Here is a 16,138-nt window from a genome sequence, read left to right as displayed (position 1 = left end):
CTGATGGTAGCGAGAAATTTATCAAGCGAAAAGTATGCGACGATACGGAAGAACAACAAAAGTTCACTTTTGGTAAGATTCCGCGTATCTGGATGTAAATGTATCTGCCAGCTTGATTCAATATAAATGTTTTGAACGAAAATGATTTATATGTAATTCAGATTTTATTAATAATTTAATCTAAAATCAATTCTCTGCATGCATCGGACGTTTTGAAACATCTACATCACTAAAAAAAGCCAAAGAACAAAATCTACTCCCTGTCCAAACTTAAGTCGCTGGGATTTAAGGTGACTTACTGCAATGAAGGGTGACTTTTATTTCGGGTAGTAATCGTACCCAAAAGGTTATCAAATTGGAATTTTAATGTTACGAACGTTGCCATACTCAGTCTCACTCTGAGAGGCGCTGCCTATAAATAGCTAGTTATCTCCTTTGTTAGGTTCAGTGACGCAGTTCAGCAACAAAATGAAAGATGTTCATTGTTCTCCAATACAACGTATGCTGATCCACAAAGCTTATTATGGTGATTTCAATAATGGCGGGACATTTAATTGAAGTTGCACGCTCTCATGAATGATTGTCAAAATGTAAGAATTTGTTGGTTAGTTCGCTCCAGCCAAAGAGGTACATACAGTAGTACGACCACGCAGGAATTGGCTGCTGGTAAAGAGGAAAACCAAGAATATTTAAAAAACCTAATCCAGGGACAAAAAAGTATAGCAAATCTCTGAATAACCTATGTAACTAATAGCTCGCAGTTATAATACAGTCAGCGGTTAAAAGAGACACGAAACACATCGATTAAGATACATATTCATGTCTAACCTAAATTCCGAAGATGTCGATGGTTATGTAGTTACGTATACCATTTTGTTTTAGAGCCCTTGGAGCCCCCAAACAAAACGGATAACGGTTACACAGTTATGCTACGAAAACCACAAGAGAAAAATATAAGGTTTGTTCACATTAAGTCATGGTGACGTACGATTGATGAAGTATTGCCCTGCACGACGATTTACCTGCATGGGTCAGTATTTTATATTAGGATTTAAGTGCAAATATTTAAAGTTCTACAATGTAATCTTGAAGAACCATTTTACATTTTAGAATAGTCGCTCTTGTATTGCTCCTGTCAGACTCCAGTGAACCTCCAGCACCAGAATCCATTAAGATAAAAGGTTCAATTCCATTAGAAACGAAGACCGGGGACGCTTTTATTGCTAAGGAGTTTAATATTAGTGATTTCAAAGGTGATGAAATAGAAATACTCCTTAGAAAGTTTAAGGAAAACAGAAGAAAAAAAAGAGAAGCTGTTCAGGTTGATGCATTGAAGCCGAAGGTTAAATATAGAGCAACACAAATGAATACCGATGAGTTTGGGGTAGGTTGAAATGGGAATAAGAAAATTTGTGTGATTGCATGGTTCCATATGATTTAGCTTGTTTGTAACTATGTCATATATTCCGCATCTTAGAATCGCACCTGGTCATACTGGAGTGAAGAATTTGGTGCTTTCACAGGTAACGCTGAAATTAAACAGAAATTAAACGTGATGATTGCTATTACTTTACTATATATTATACACACTTGTATATATACTTGTACATACTTGTTAATTAATTAATCATCATTCTTCTCCTGATGAAAAATTAAATATAGTTTTAGTCGAAACGTAGAAATATTTTTTGAAATCTTAATTTTTACTTGTTTTTAATTGTTCTCTATTTTATCAAAATACTCAGTGGTAAGAAGGTATATTTGATGGGTTATATTCTTTTGTCGTTGTAGCTCCTAGTGGACCGCCGCTGAATGTCACCTTCATATCTCGTAGCAAGAGCTCGCTGGGAATTTCGTGGAAAGCTCCAGTTGAAAGTACACGAAAAAGTAAATTGACAGGATATCGAGTTTGTTTCTTTACAAATGATACGTCTCCAGAATGCCTCATCCTTAAAAGCCCTAAAGTTTTTTCCCTTGCTCTCAAAAATCTTCGACCTTCCACGAAATACTTCGTAACAGTTTCGGCCAGCACAGAACACGGTTACGGAGAGAAGAGTCCGGAAGTCAGTAAAATAACCAATAAAGGTAATTTCAAATTGATCTCAGTGATCAATGCATGCAAATATTCGGGTAATTTAAAATACGGTTGGTCAACTAAGTGAATTATTATTTTTTGTGCTTACATAGGGCCCGTCAATCTAATCGCAACCTCGTTTTATACTATGACTGTAAACATACCAAAACAACAGGAATACATAAAGTAAGTATTTATTTGACCACTCATTTACTCCATTTGGCCTATATATTATTGAATTCATTAAACTGTTCTCCTTTTTAAATACATTAAAACACAATTTTTAGCACTTTGGTCCATTCTATGTAATCAGAGACGTAGCCAGGATTTTGGGGAAGGGGAAGGGGGTGCAGTTTAGAAGGGACCCATAAATTCAGGGCCCCCTGACCCCCGTATGTATTGTATGTATTCAATTTAATAAACCATCTTGTAGCTGGATTATATATAGCTACTATATTTAATTTTTTTGTAAAAGGTCTTCATAAATTATCTTAAAGAAGATGTCATAGAGCAACCTGACTTTTTCCATCATATCGTTTAATGCTTTAGAGATATTATGGTCATCGTGCAAAGTTCTGCGAATGATCAAGTTTCAAGCGAAGACATTAAAACAAGTGATCTCAAAAATTTCCAGTCAAACACACGGGATCCTTACATCACTGCTTATTTGAAAGCTGATGTTTTACCCTTGACGTTCGTAATAGGAGATGGCAAGAGTTACAGTTCTGAAGAAGAAAATTACCACAACCAACCTTTAACGGCAAATTCAAATTATGTTGTGTTCTTAAGGTTTTTTGAAAGTCAAGTATGTAAATATTCATATAAAAAATCAAAACTGTTCAGTTCCAGAACGTTGTTCATGCATGCATTACTATCTAGAAAGTATGATACAACGCATATATATCTTCCTAGGATTCATACTACTCGACAGAGTGGAGTGATAGTATTTACACAATAACAAAACATTCAGGTAAATTATACTTAAAATTCAAATGTTTTCATTGTCTATTTCGAAACTTTACTTCTACCAATTTCATGCTATTTTGTTGTTTAACATGATAAAGATCCTTATGAAGGTACCATCACGACCTTAGCTAAAAGATTAAATGGGGGGGGGGGTGTATATTTATATATTCGTCGTACTCCCGAGTATTTTCTTGTTCGCTATCTTTCATATTATATGTAAATATGAATATATGAATACACTCCCCCTAGCTTCGGCCCTGCTGATCATCTAAGGGCGGTTTTCCACTAGGTGGAATTTTGCGCGTGGAGCGGAATTTTGCATTGTCTGCGCGCTTTCATGAAGAACTAATGTGAGAAAAAAAAGAAAAACTCCGTTAAACTCCGCAAAATTCCTGCTAGTGGAAAGAAGACTTAAGAGCTGGATTCTCTTTACAGAATTAGAAAATGCGGATAATTCTATACGTTTCCTCATACCGATGATTATTCTGGCATTGTGCTTTTTGCTCTTACTTGGCGTAATCATATACCAGCGTCGCCTTCTTCTAAATAGAAAAAACGAGTTTGGTAAGTATATATTATACAGTTTAATATCTATTAAGCGTGCACCATTTAAGATATCCCGACTTCTTGAAGGAGTGTACAACTTTGATATGAAAAATTCTCATTACTGAAAAACGAATGTTTGCGTGAAGAAGTGACTAAAAATATAATTGTTAATAGGATGCAAATATTTATCCTTCAGATGGCAATAAAGAACCTAAGATTGGCAACAAATATGTGAATGAAGGGAACAGTGTATACGAGACTCCAGATGATGTTATTGAAAAAATTGAGCGAAATGAGGGTGCATGTGGGATGGCCAAAGGACATGAATCATCGGATTACATGTCGTTAAAAGACAAAAGAGAACCAACAAACGTTTATCAGGCATTGCAACCCCATGGCACGAATGATGGTCAAAGTCATTCTAAGGTGGGTGGTCAAACTTCTGTGGAATACCAAAATCCTGTCTTCAGCGCAGATCCCAATGCTGCATGATATATATTATATATACCTATATATTCCGCTAGATGTAAGTTTTTTAGTAATGTATATATTTAATGGATGCCGGGTTAATTATGAAGGAGTTATTAATGATGCCAGCTAGTTCTAGGCAATAATAATTCGTATCGATTGTGTAACGAACAATATATATCGTATATCGATTTTTTTTATTGGACTAAAGGAGTCTTTGTAATCACTATATGTTTCCTTATATTAAAATTAAACACCAATTTGTTATATTGTTCGGCTCTTTTACTGCAGTGTAGTAGATAGTGTAGTTTTCCCAGAAAAACGTTTTTCTTCTGCGAAGGACTTATGTTGATATCGACATGTCGCTATATTCTACCGCTTGCAGATAATTATTATGGCTTTATTGACAAAAATAGGGCGACGTGTGGAGGACAAACTCGTCAAAAGAAAGTCTGTCCTCGCGAAATTGATCATTTGATCTGACATAATATACATTTTAAAATGCTTTCTTGACTAATTTGAAGTTCTAATTCCACAAATTGCAATCGGAAAAAAAAAATTTTTGAAATAACTGTTAACATCGCTGTCATTTGTCCACTTGAATTTTGAAAAATACTATACGCGAACCTGCTCAGGAATTGATCACACGCTTTGTTTGATGTCGGGTAACCAGGATTATAAGAAGACCCATAGGGAGAAATTGCCGCATTTTTGTTGTGTGGGTGGTTTCAATAAATAATTAACAATCCGCAACGAAAAAACAAGCTATGACGAGTATATCCGTTTATATTGTCATGCTAAATGTTTTTGCTTTGAAAACCTGAAAGTTTAATTAACCCAAATTACTGTAAGGATCGTCGACTAATTTCCTCAGTAAAGTCATGAAATGCAGTAAGCATCTTGCTAATATGAACGAGTTTTGTGATTGGCTTTTTGTAAATTAGTGAACAGTGTTTATGATTTGTGCTTTGAGAAGTCAATTTCTATAGTTCACGGTGTTTTATTGTTATCATCAACCAATGTTCATATAGGTACGTAACGACCCTGAAATGCGGAAGTTCAAGGAGCATTCGTGATTTATCATCTTTCGTCTAAGCTCAAATCGCTTGATAAAAGGCAAGATGTCTTGGTTATTTCATCGATGGTTAGTTTTATGTGGTGTGTCACTAGTGGTGATTAAAGGTGAGGAGCTAGGCTGGGCCGTATTTAAACGATAGAACTGATGCGGAATGTGTGAGCCACAATGATAGTTTTTAAAATATGTATGATTGGTAATAGAAATAGATTTGATTTTATAATTCTCATGGAAATCATGGCAATTCTCATGTTAACGTGCTTGCCTAATATAGCGGATATATCTGTCAAACATATGAATATAACACTGTATGTATTAGTTGTTAGAACATCAGTGTGATCGAATATCTACAAAGCTGTACAAGTCAAAGCAAACCTTGCAATGAAATACGTCAGCTCTATTTATTTAGTCATTTATTACAGCATATACAGCTAATGATTCTGGGATGTAAGAATATATCAAGACAAACTGCCACATGCATGTGTTCTCAAAAACCACTGATCTTATGTTTATGAGTTTAATTAATACAAACCACTCGACTTATTTACGAGTTTAATTGATACAAACCACTCGACTTATTTACGAGTTTAATTAATACAAACCACTCGACTTATTTACGAGTTTAATCAATACAAACCACTCGACTTATTTACGGGTTTAAAAATACAAACCAGTCGACTTGTTTCCTCACTCCGTGATTGTTTTGCTTTTACGTTTTTCTTCAAGTCGTACAATTGATCGCCCGATGAAATACTGTAGGATTAATCATCGATGAAATACAATATGAAATATTAAGTTTCTCGTGGTTGCGCTCAAGTGAATGAGACGACCTTACATCAGGGTTACCAGCGGCCTCAATGTGAACTTCATATATTTGATAGAAATGATAGACTGATATAAGAAGCGGCGTGTGTTGTATAATCATTGTAAAACGGCTCTTGTGCACTCTTTTAAGTTTTAACCACATAAGTAGCTAGTATCCAAATTCCCGTGCACTTTTTTTAAACGCGGTTCTGTTAATCGTTTGACATATATTCGTCTACACATAGTTCGTCCAGATCGTGTGTCGTGTGTTGATATACTTATTTTATGTTCGCAGGTTGTCGCTGTTTTTTTCTCAGACACACCAGTTCTGGAAAGTGTATTGCAGCTGCAAAAGTCCCTTATAGGGACAATAGATACGGGCGTGTATATTGGGCTGAGCTATTGGATTGCTTGGATTTTAGTGCTCAATTACGATATTTACGGGGTAAAGAGGTGTTGCACAACATAGCGAGGAGCGGCTCGCTATTGTTTGGCGAAGGCAGTAGCTTCAAACAACGCATGGTCGCTTATGACGCCAACCCGATAGAGCTTCCAACTTGGGAAAGTGATCCTCGACATAGAATGAGACAAAATGCTGCTGGATCTTTATTTTTTTACGATAGCAAGACTGACTCATGTGCTCAGGCTGATAATAGTGAGAAATTTATCATGCGGAAAAAGAATGGGTGCAACGATACGGAAGAACAACAAAAGTTCACTTTTGGTAAGATTCCGCGTATCTTGATGTAAATGTATCTGCCAGCTTGATTCAATATAAATGTTTTGAACGAAAATGATTTATAATAATTTAATCTAAAATCAATTCTCTGCATGCATCGAACGTTTTACAAACATCTACATCACTAAAAAAAGCCAAAAGAAAACAAAACCTACTCCGTGTCCAAACTTAAGTCGCTGGGATTTAAGGCAACTTACTGCGATGTAGGGTGACTTTTATTTCAGGTAATAATCGCACCCAAAAGGTTATCAAATTGGACTATTAATGTTACGAACGTTGCCATACTCACGAAAGCAAAGGAGCTTGCCCGCTTTGTTATAAACATGCCTCGTTTAACGATACAGTTACGAGTTTTGATTTGTTTGGACTATGCGAGGACTAATAATGCAAGACTAAGTTTTACGTCGATGGCAAAATCATTGGAATAATATTCCATCTCCGAGCATAAAAACAGTGAGGATTTGCCAGACGAAGCTATCAATATTTGTTCTTACTGTTGCGTGCTGTTTTAATTCTATTTTAGAACATTTTTTGCTTCTCCCAGAAACGCTACTTTGAGTTTAAACGCCTATATCTTGGCTAATATTGTATAGAAATGTAAAAGGCTTACATTAAAATTTAAGTTAAACACCACTCCACTCAATAAACTTTACTTGAAAATGATATCTTTTCTAGTTTTTAAATTAATGGTTATCAAATTGGAATTTTAATGTTACGAACGTTGCCATACTCAGTCTCACTCTGAGAGGCGCTGCCCATAAATGGTTAGTTATCTCCTTTGTTAGGTTCAGTGACGCAGTTTGGCAACAAAATGAAAGATGTTCATTGTTCTCCAATACAACGTATGCTGATCCGCAAAGCTCATTATGGTGATTTCAATAATAGCGGGACATTTAATGCGAATGCAGCTATTGATATCCAGTGTAGTGGATTGACAAGTTGTCAGGTAAAACCTCTTTGTGGTGGAAACAGATCTTGTGAATTGACCGTTGACAATAATTTACTGTCACCATTTTGTTCTGATACCACAAAACAACTTTACATCGAGTACATTTGTGTGGACAACTATCCTAACCTTATAACAACAGGTAAAATACGCTACTTTTAGTGATTAAACGTGAATTTGAGTTTATCATAAAGGCTAATTTCCACTTCGGAAAACGAGCAGCGGATCGGATTGGATCAGAACGAAAGATAATCCGCGCGTGCGCCGTCTGTTGAAATTTTTGGCTTATATTGATCCGAAACGTCCGAGACCAGATAAAAAAAGTTCAAGTAGTTTTAACAATTTTTTTATTCGATCCGAAATCACTTTATGGATCGGACTAGGCTCGGAAAAAAATCCGATCCGATCCGATCCGATCCGCTGCTCGTTTTCCGGAGTGGAAATTAGCCTTAATAGGCATTCAGAATAAATAAAACTCACCTTATTAGCAGGAGTTCTCTTGGAAACGACTTTGCAACACGATTTTCTTGGCTGGCCAATGCATGATAATATCTTTTTCACAGTCGCTTGACTTTACTCTTAGTTTTCAGGGTGCATGGGTGCATTTGAGATTTTATTTGTAATGTTTTTGTTCTAGCGTCCAACATAAGACTATCAAAGTCACCCAACGAAGGTTTCATTGAAGTGAAGAATGACACAACGTGGAGAAAAATTATTGAGGAGAATTGGGATAAAGATCGTCAAAAAATGTTGTGTAAACACTTAGGATTTAGCGAAACGAGCGCTAATCCTATTAGAACCATGGAGATAACTGCAAATGAAGAAATTGCATCTGGAGATTTGGTGTGTTATAACACAGGATCTGGTGGAACATCCTGTTGTGTCCATCTTGTTCCCTCTACAACCACTGCAAAGGTTGACATAACATATGCTGAGTGTGAGTATCTGCGATAAATCGTGGCGTGCAAAAATAGAATTTTATGATTTCTTCACTCACACCTAACACACTCTTTACCTGCAGGTAAGATTTGTGACAATCAGTTACTAAACAATGAAAGTACTTTTCCTGATAACATATTTCGTGGCAATGGAGGTAATAGTTTTTACGAAGCAAGGTTTACTAAAGGTGGCTGGTGTTCCTCGACTTCTGGCTCATATCTCACCATCGATCTTCAAAAAGAATATCACATAACACGAGTTTTAGTCATAGGTGATAAAGATCAGACAAAGTGGAGTAGATCATATTCACTGAAATACAGTCATAATGAAAGTTTGGTGGATAGCAGTCGTGTAGTACAGGTTAATACAGGGTCTAATTAGAAGAATTCTTCGAAAATAGACTTTTTTACGTGAATATAGGCGCCCAACGTATACTATAGCATATCGTTTTATGACATGTTGCAGTACTGCTGATTATTGATGTTATATTTTATTTTTATATAAGATTTTAGGAAACACGAACGGTTATCAAGCATCGACTACAGACGTTGATATTTATAATGCGAGATTTCTGAAGATAGAATCAACTGGAAACACAGACTTTTGTCTCAGAATAGAACTGTGTGGACTGGGTGAGTTTTTTTTGCGTTGGTGTCATAAAACCTCGTATGCTGGGATTTTCTAAAAAATACCTTGGCTGAATGAAAACACTTGATAAAATGATGAATTGCATTCTCAGTTTTCTTTAACTCTGACATTTTTCACTTTTTAATCTTGCTCTTACAACCTAGATTAATCATATGATATCTTCAACAACACCTCGATTATCACAGTTTCTTTTGTGAACTCTTCTATGATCTTGGAAATTTTTTTGCGATATAATTATAATCATTCCAGTTATCATTGTTTTTGTGCTTTTATTCTAAATTAAGCCCAAAAGCCAGTTTCTGTTTCGGACATTCAAATCACAACTTTCGAGAGATCAGCTCGTGTGACTTGGAGTATTGAGACCTCCCCAAAAGCCTCGAGTTACATAACAAAGCTTGAAATATATTTAAACGATGACCACCGTGGAACAGTTTTCCGAGGAAATTCTTACCAGTTTGATATCAGTAATCTAACGCCATTCACTAATTATACTGTTGGAATTGAAGCCGTTGATGGTTCTTCAGAGAGTAGCAGAATAAATACAGACTTTGAAACTAAAGAAGCAGGTAAAATGAAAACAAAAAACCGTTCTAACAGTCGGTTTAATAATACTCAATACGACATGTTAATGATAAATTTTCTTTATTCTAGTTCCTAGTGGTCCTCCACTGGATGCAAAGTTTGAATCTCGCGGTAAAACTACACTACAATTATCTTGGATGGATCCACGATCGTATCTGCATAATGGAATACTGACTGGCTATCAAGTTTGTTATTCCTCCGAAACAATATCAACTAGTCCGAAATGCAATGAAACAAAAACGACATTGTCTTTCACCATCGATGATCTTCGACCTTCCACAAAGTACTTTGTAACTGTTGCGGCTGGTACAAGTGCTGGTTTTGGAAACAAGAGTGGAGAAATCAATAAAACGACAAATGGAGGTATTGGCCTAATTTCAAGACGTTACTATCTTGTTTTTTATATATAAAGTTGTTTCCGTACACATAAAACTTTTAACGGGCTTTTTTTACTATCAAATTTGTCGTTCAGACGTATTTAACTTTCCGTATGATCGTGATTAGTTAATATCATACTAACTTTAAATAGTTATCTATATATTGTACCTACTGCAGGGATGTCGATATTATAGTCTCATATACATCTTGCTCAAGCAAAGTTTTTGCAGCCAATTCGCCATTCCTTCGTGATTGCCATAAAACTTCTGCATGGAACGCATCACGACCTTTTTTTGTATTTCCATTTTTAGATCCTGTAAAACCTGTGGCAAACTCGTCTTCAAGCCTGAATATAAACCTCAGCAAACCAGACAAATATATTCAGTAAGTTAATCCAATTTATAATCAGGTAAAAATGGTGGCAAAAATCATTCATCTTAGATCTGTAAATATTTTATCCTAAATTTACCCTCGATCTTTATCCATCGTCTTGTGCCTTGTTTAGAGACATGATTATCATCGTGCAAACTGCTGAGAACGTGCTCGAACCGGTGGAAGAAGTTAAAACAAGCGATCTTAAACCTTATCAGTCAAACACTCAAGATGCTTACATCACCGCTTATTTGAAAACTGATGTTCTCCCTTCATCGTTTGTGATCGGTGATGGCAAAGAATATAACTCAAAAACCGTAACATACGTTAACCAACCTCTTCAAACAAACTCAAGTTACAACGTGTTCTTAAGATTCTTTGAAAGTCAGGTGTATATTCCATCAATATTTCGATGAATTCCACTTTTTTTAGAATTATTTACTGATGACCGATTCTTTTAGGGGTTCTTTTACTCGACAGAATGGAGCGAGAGTGTCAAAACTATGGCAATTCCGCCAGGTATAAAAAAGGCATATTACCTTTTTAGCAGATAAACTGATCTTAACTAATTTGAATCTTATCTTGATATTCTTCCAGCTCCAGTCATCTCAAAAATCACGCCTACTGGTCGTAATGAGTACAATATTTCATGGTATCAACCCTCGTTGCCAGATCAGCAAACTGTCTTGAAGTATCATGTCAACTACAGTGCTTCGAGTGAACCAACGAAACGGTCGACTGTCCCGAAAGAAAATAAATTTATCATTATTGTTGTCGATTATGATAAACAATACACTATTAACGTACGAGTTGAAACTGAGGCTGGACAAAGTGTGGCAACTTTGAAATCATGGTTGTCTCTTTCAAGTATGTAATTAATTTCCTTCTTTTCTCTATATTTATCTTATTTGTCTGGATGATATGCATAAATTCTACCCTACTGCATAAATTCTTTGATAGCGATTGTTTGAGGGCATGTGAGGGAGCTCATATTTGTCAAGTTATACAAGATGTTTCACGTGCTCATCAATGATAATTGTCAAAATCACGAAATGATAGAAGAGATCCTGAACACATGGATTATGATCTACCCTAAATATCTAACTGGCGATGGTTATATGGCGATATCATTTTGTTGTTTTTAGAGCCCTTGGAGATCCCAAAGAGATTGGATGACGGTTACACAGTGATATTACGAAAACCAAAAGAGAAAAATATAAGGTTTGTTTAGACAAGCTGAGGGCTCATTAAAATGCTTTAGGGAAAAGGCGAATGTGTTATCCTGCGCCAGTATTTTGTATTAGGATTTGAGTGCAAATAAGTTTTTCGACAATGTAATGTTGAAGAACCATTTTACATTTTAGAATGGTCGCTCTTGTATTGCTTCTGTCAGACTCCAGTGAACCTCCAGCACCAGAATCCATCAAGATAAAAAGTTCAATTCCTTCAGAAACGAAGACCGGGGACGCTTTTATTGCTAAGGAGTTTACTATTGGTGATTTCCAAGGTGATGAAATAGAAATACTCCTTAGAAAGTTTAAGGAAAACAGAAGAAGAAAAAGAGAAGCTGTTCAGGTTGAAGCATTGAAGCCGAAGGTTAAATATAGAGCAACACAAATGAATACAGACGAGTTTGGGGTAGGTTGAAATAGGTGCGATCGTTATGATTTAACTTGTTTGTAACTATGTCATTTGTTCCGCATCTTAGAATCGCACCTGGTCATACTGGAGTGAAGAATTTGGTGCTGTCACAGGTAACGCTGAAATTAAACAGAAATTAAACGTGATAGTTGCTATTACTTCACTATATATTATATACACACTTGTACATACTTGTATATATACTTGTAGTCTTGTACATACTTGTACATACTTGTTAATTAATTAATCATCATTCTTCTCCTGATGATAACTTAATATAGTTTTAGTCGAAATGTAGAAATATTTTTTGAAATCTTAATTTTTACTTGTTTCTAATTGTTCTCTATTTTATCAAAATACTCAGTGGTAAGAAGGTATATTTGATGGGTTATATTCTTTTGTCGTTGTAGCTCCTAGTGGACCGCCGCTGAATGTCACCTTCATATCTCGTAGCAAGACCTCGCTGGGAATTTCGTGGAAAGCTCCAGTTGAAAGTACACGAAAAAGTAAATTTACAGGATATCGAGTTTGTTTCTTTACAAATGATACGTCTCCAGAATGCCTCATCCTTAAAAGCCCTAAAGTTTTTTCCCTTGCTCTCAAAAATCTTCGACCTTCCACGAAATACTTCGTAACAGTTTCGGCCAGCACAGAACATGGTTACGGAGAGAAGAGTCCGGAAGTCAGTAAAATAACCAATAAAGGTAATTTCAAATTGATCTCAGTGATCAATGCATGCAAATATTCGGGTAATTTAAAATACGGTTGCTCACCTAAGTGAATTATTATATTTTGTGCTTACATAGGGCCCGTCAATCTAATCGCAACCTCGTTTTATACTATGACCGTTAACATACCAAAACAACAGGAATACATAAAGTAAGTATTTATTTGACCACTCATTTACTCCATTTGGCCTATATATTATTGAATTCATTAAACTGTTCTCCTTTTTAATTACATTAAAACACAATTTTTAGCACTTTGGTCCATTCTATGTAATCAGAGACGTAGCCAGGATTTGGGGGAAGGGGAAGGGGGTGCAGTTTAGAAGGGACCCATAAATTCAGGGCCCCCTGGCACCCGTATGTATTGTATGTATTCAATTTAATAAACCATCTTGTAGCTGGATTATATATAGCTACTATATTTAATTTTTTTGTAAAAGGTCTTCATAAATTATCTTAAAGAAGATGTCATAGAGCAACCTGACTTTTTCCATCATATCATTTAATGCTTTAGAGAAGTTATGGTCATCGTGAAAAGTTCTGCGAATGATCAAGTTTCAAGCGAAGGCATCAAAACAAGTGATCTCAAAAATTTCCAGTCAAACACACGGGATCCATACATCACTGCTTATTTGAAAGCTGATGTTTTACCCTTGACGTTCGTAATAGGAGATGGCAAGAGTTACAGTTCTGAAGACAAAAATTACCACAACCAACCTTTAACGGCAAATTCAAATTATGTTGTGTTCTTAAGGTTTTTTGAAAGTCAAGTATGTAAATATTCATATGAAAAAAATAAAACTCTTCAGTTACAGAACGACGTTCATGAATTTTATCTAGAAAGTTTTATACAACGCATGTATATCTTCCTAGGATTCATACTACTCGACAGAGTGGAGTGATAGTATTTACACAATGGCAAAACATTCAGGTAAATTATATACTTAAAATTCAAATGTTTTCATTGTCGATTTGGAATACTTTACTTCTATCAATTTCTTGCTATTTTGTTGTTTAACATGATAAAGATCATTATGAAGGTACCATCAGGACCGTAGCTAAAAGATTAAAAGGGGGGGGGTGTATATTTATATATTCGTCGTGCTCCCGAGTATTTTGTTTTGTTCGCTATCTTTCATATTATAAACACTCCCCCCTAGCTACGGCCCTGCTGACCATCAGGCGGTTTTCCACTAGGTGGAATTTTGTGCGTGGAGCAGAATTTTTCATTGTTTCATTGTCGCTTTCATGAGGAACAAATGCGAGAAAAACAAAGAAAAACTCCGCAAATTCCGTCTAGTGGAAAGAAGGCTTAAGAGCTGGGTTCTCTTTACAGAATTAGGAAATGCGGATAACTGTATACGTTTCCTCATACCGATGATTATTCTGGCACTGTGCTTTTTGCTCTTACTTGGTGTAATCATATACCAGCGTCGCCTAAATAGAAAAAACGAGTTTGGTAAGTATATGTTTAAAATTCATAACTATTTAGCGTGCACCATGCATTTAAGATATCCCATGCAACTTCTTGTGTACAACTTTGATATGAAAAACTCTCTCTACTGGAAAACGAATGTTTATTTGAAGAAGTCACTAAAAATATAATAGTTATTAATAATAGAATGTAACTGTTTATCCTTCAGATGGCAATAAAGAACCTAAGATTGGCAACAAATATGTGAATGAAGGGAACTCGGTATACGAGACTCCAGATGATGTTATTGAAGAAATTGAGCGAAATGAGGGTGTACGTGGAACAGACAAAGGACAGGAATCATCGGATTACATGTCGTTAAAAGACAAAAGAGAACCAACAAACGTTTATCAGGCATTGCAACCCGACAGCACGAATGATGGTCAAAGTCATTCTAAAATGGGTGGTCAAAATCCTGTGGAATACCAAAATCCTGTCTTTAGTGCAGATCCTAATGCTGCATGATTAATGTTTGAAGTATATATATATAATGTATACCTATTCTGCTAGATGTAAAATTTTTGGTAATTATATAATTTAATGGATGCCGGGTTAATTATATGAAGGGGTTATTAACGGCTATGTGCCTAATAATAATTCGTATCGATTGTGTAACGAACAATATATATCGTATATCGATATTTTTATTGGACTAAAGGAGTCTCTGTAAATATTATATGTTTCCTTATATTAAAATTAAACACCTAAAGAGTTTTATCGTTCTTAATTATCCTCCATGCACCTAGAGAAAACGTTATATGAGATGAATCGCTCGCCAATTGAATTAGGATTGGCTTTCTTTATACGCGTACTTTTTTGTGTGTGCAAGGTAGAGTTTTCCTGGAAACGTTTTCTATCTGCGTTGCTTTCTTTTGTTGTGTAAATGGTTTAAAAGAATGATTAACTAACACGCTATGATGTGCGTCATTATAAGTGTCGTACTCATGATAAAAGGCTAATGGTTGAAAGTCGTGTTGAAAGTGAAAGTACATGGTGCATGTATAAATTAAGTAACCCCTATTAAAAGAAAGTTTTGTTTGAATTTACATTGAAATTGGGCTGTGGTCTTCAAATGAAAGGCTGGTTTTCATATGAAAGGCTGGTTTTCATCTGCCTAGCCTGATACATGAAACTAAAATGGCGTGCCTAAGTTAAAAGCCTCTCAGCATTTTGTTATATTGTTGGGCTCTTTTACTACAGTGTAGTAGATAGTGTAGTTTTCCCAGAAAAAAGTTTTTCTTCTGCGAAGGACTTATGTTGATATCGACATGTCGCTATATTTTACCGCTTGCAGATGATTATGCATGGCTTTATTGACAAAAATAGGGCGACGTGTGTCGTGTGGAGAACAAACTCGTCAAAAGGAAGTCTGTCCTCGCGAAATTGATCATTTGATCTGACATAATATACAGGGTGTCCCAAAAAAAACGCAACCACTTAAATATGCAAGAATATTAATATTGTTCGTGTTTGCACCATAGTTTAGCTAAAATGACTTCTAGCATTGTAAATGAAGGATTAAGAGCCATTTTCAATTCCCAGAGGTGCTTATCTATTGCGCTTTAGAGCTGTATTAATGTTCTGCATATTTAAGTCGTTTGATTTTTTTGGGACACACTGTACATTTTAAAATGCTTTCTTGATTAATTTGAATATGTATTTTCCGCAATGTTCATGGTACGTCTTCAATTTTTAATCAGTTCTAATTCCACAAATTGCAGTCGGGAAAAAACAAAGAAAAAAAAATTGAAATAACTG

General features: G+C 35.6%; 3 protein-coding genes across 3 annotated transcripts in view; all 3 read left to right on the top strand.

Moving 5' to 3' along the window:
- Positions 1-16,138, top strand: part of LOC114525433 (receptor-type tyrosine-protein phosphatase F-like) — a 108,354-nt gene that overhangs the window by 56,756 nt on the left and 35,460 nt on the right. The gene's annotated exons all lie outside the window — the stretch shown is intronic.
- LOC114525363 lies at positions 544-4,078 on the top strand. Its single transcript, XM_028546626.1, has 9 exons — positions 544-590; positions 883-958; positions 1,111-1,384; positions 1,478-1,523; positions 1,792-2,085; positions 2,188-2,260; positions 2,864-2,879; positions 2,987-3,044; positions 3,783-4,078. Exons 2-9 carry the CDS (start codon positions 927-929, stop codon positions 4,076-4,078), a joined length of 1,089 nt encoding a protein of 362 aa, XP_028402427.1. The 5' UTR covers positions 544-590; positions 883-926.
- Positions 3,479-15,076, top strand: LOC114525436 (receptor-type tyrosine-protein phosphatase F-like). Its single transcript, XM_028546787.1, has 23 exons — positions 3,479-3,604; positions 3,783-4,012; positions 5,086-5,236; positions 6,229-6,657; positions 7,458-7,760; positions 8,256-8,555; positions 8,640-8,917; positions 9,063-9,189; positions 9,490-9,771; positions 9,857-10,150; positions 10,477-10,549; positions 10,671-10,926; positions 10,999-11,056; positions 11,135-11,404; positions 11,683-11,758; positions 11,902-12,175; positions 12,246-12,291; positions 12,589-12,882; positions 12,985-13,057; positions 13,421-13,676; positions 13,780-13,837; positions 14,243-14,365; positions 14,550-15,076. The coding sequence occupies exons 3-23, from the start codon at positions 5,176-5,178 to the stop codon at positions 14,843-14,845; spliced, it is 4,227 nt and encodes a 1,408-aa protein (XP_028402588.1). The 5' UTR covers positions 3,479-3,604; positions 3,783-4,012; positions 5,086-5,175; the 3' UTR covers positions 14,846-15,076.

Source organism: Dendronephthya gigantea, unplaced genomic scaffold (genome assembly GCF_004324835.1).
Source record: "Dendronephthya gigantea isolate DGI-Jeju-01 unplaced genomic scaffold, DenGig_1.0 000034F, whole genome shotgun sequence".
In the NCBI taxonomy this organism is placed as follows: domain Eukaryota; kingdom Metazoa; phylum Cnidaria; class Anthozoa; order Malacalcyonacea; family Nephtheidae; genus Dendronephthya; species Dendronephthya gigantea.
Note: the sequence above shows the minus strand (reverse complement) of the source record. Positions and strands in the feature narration are given on the sequence as shown.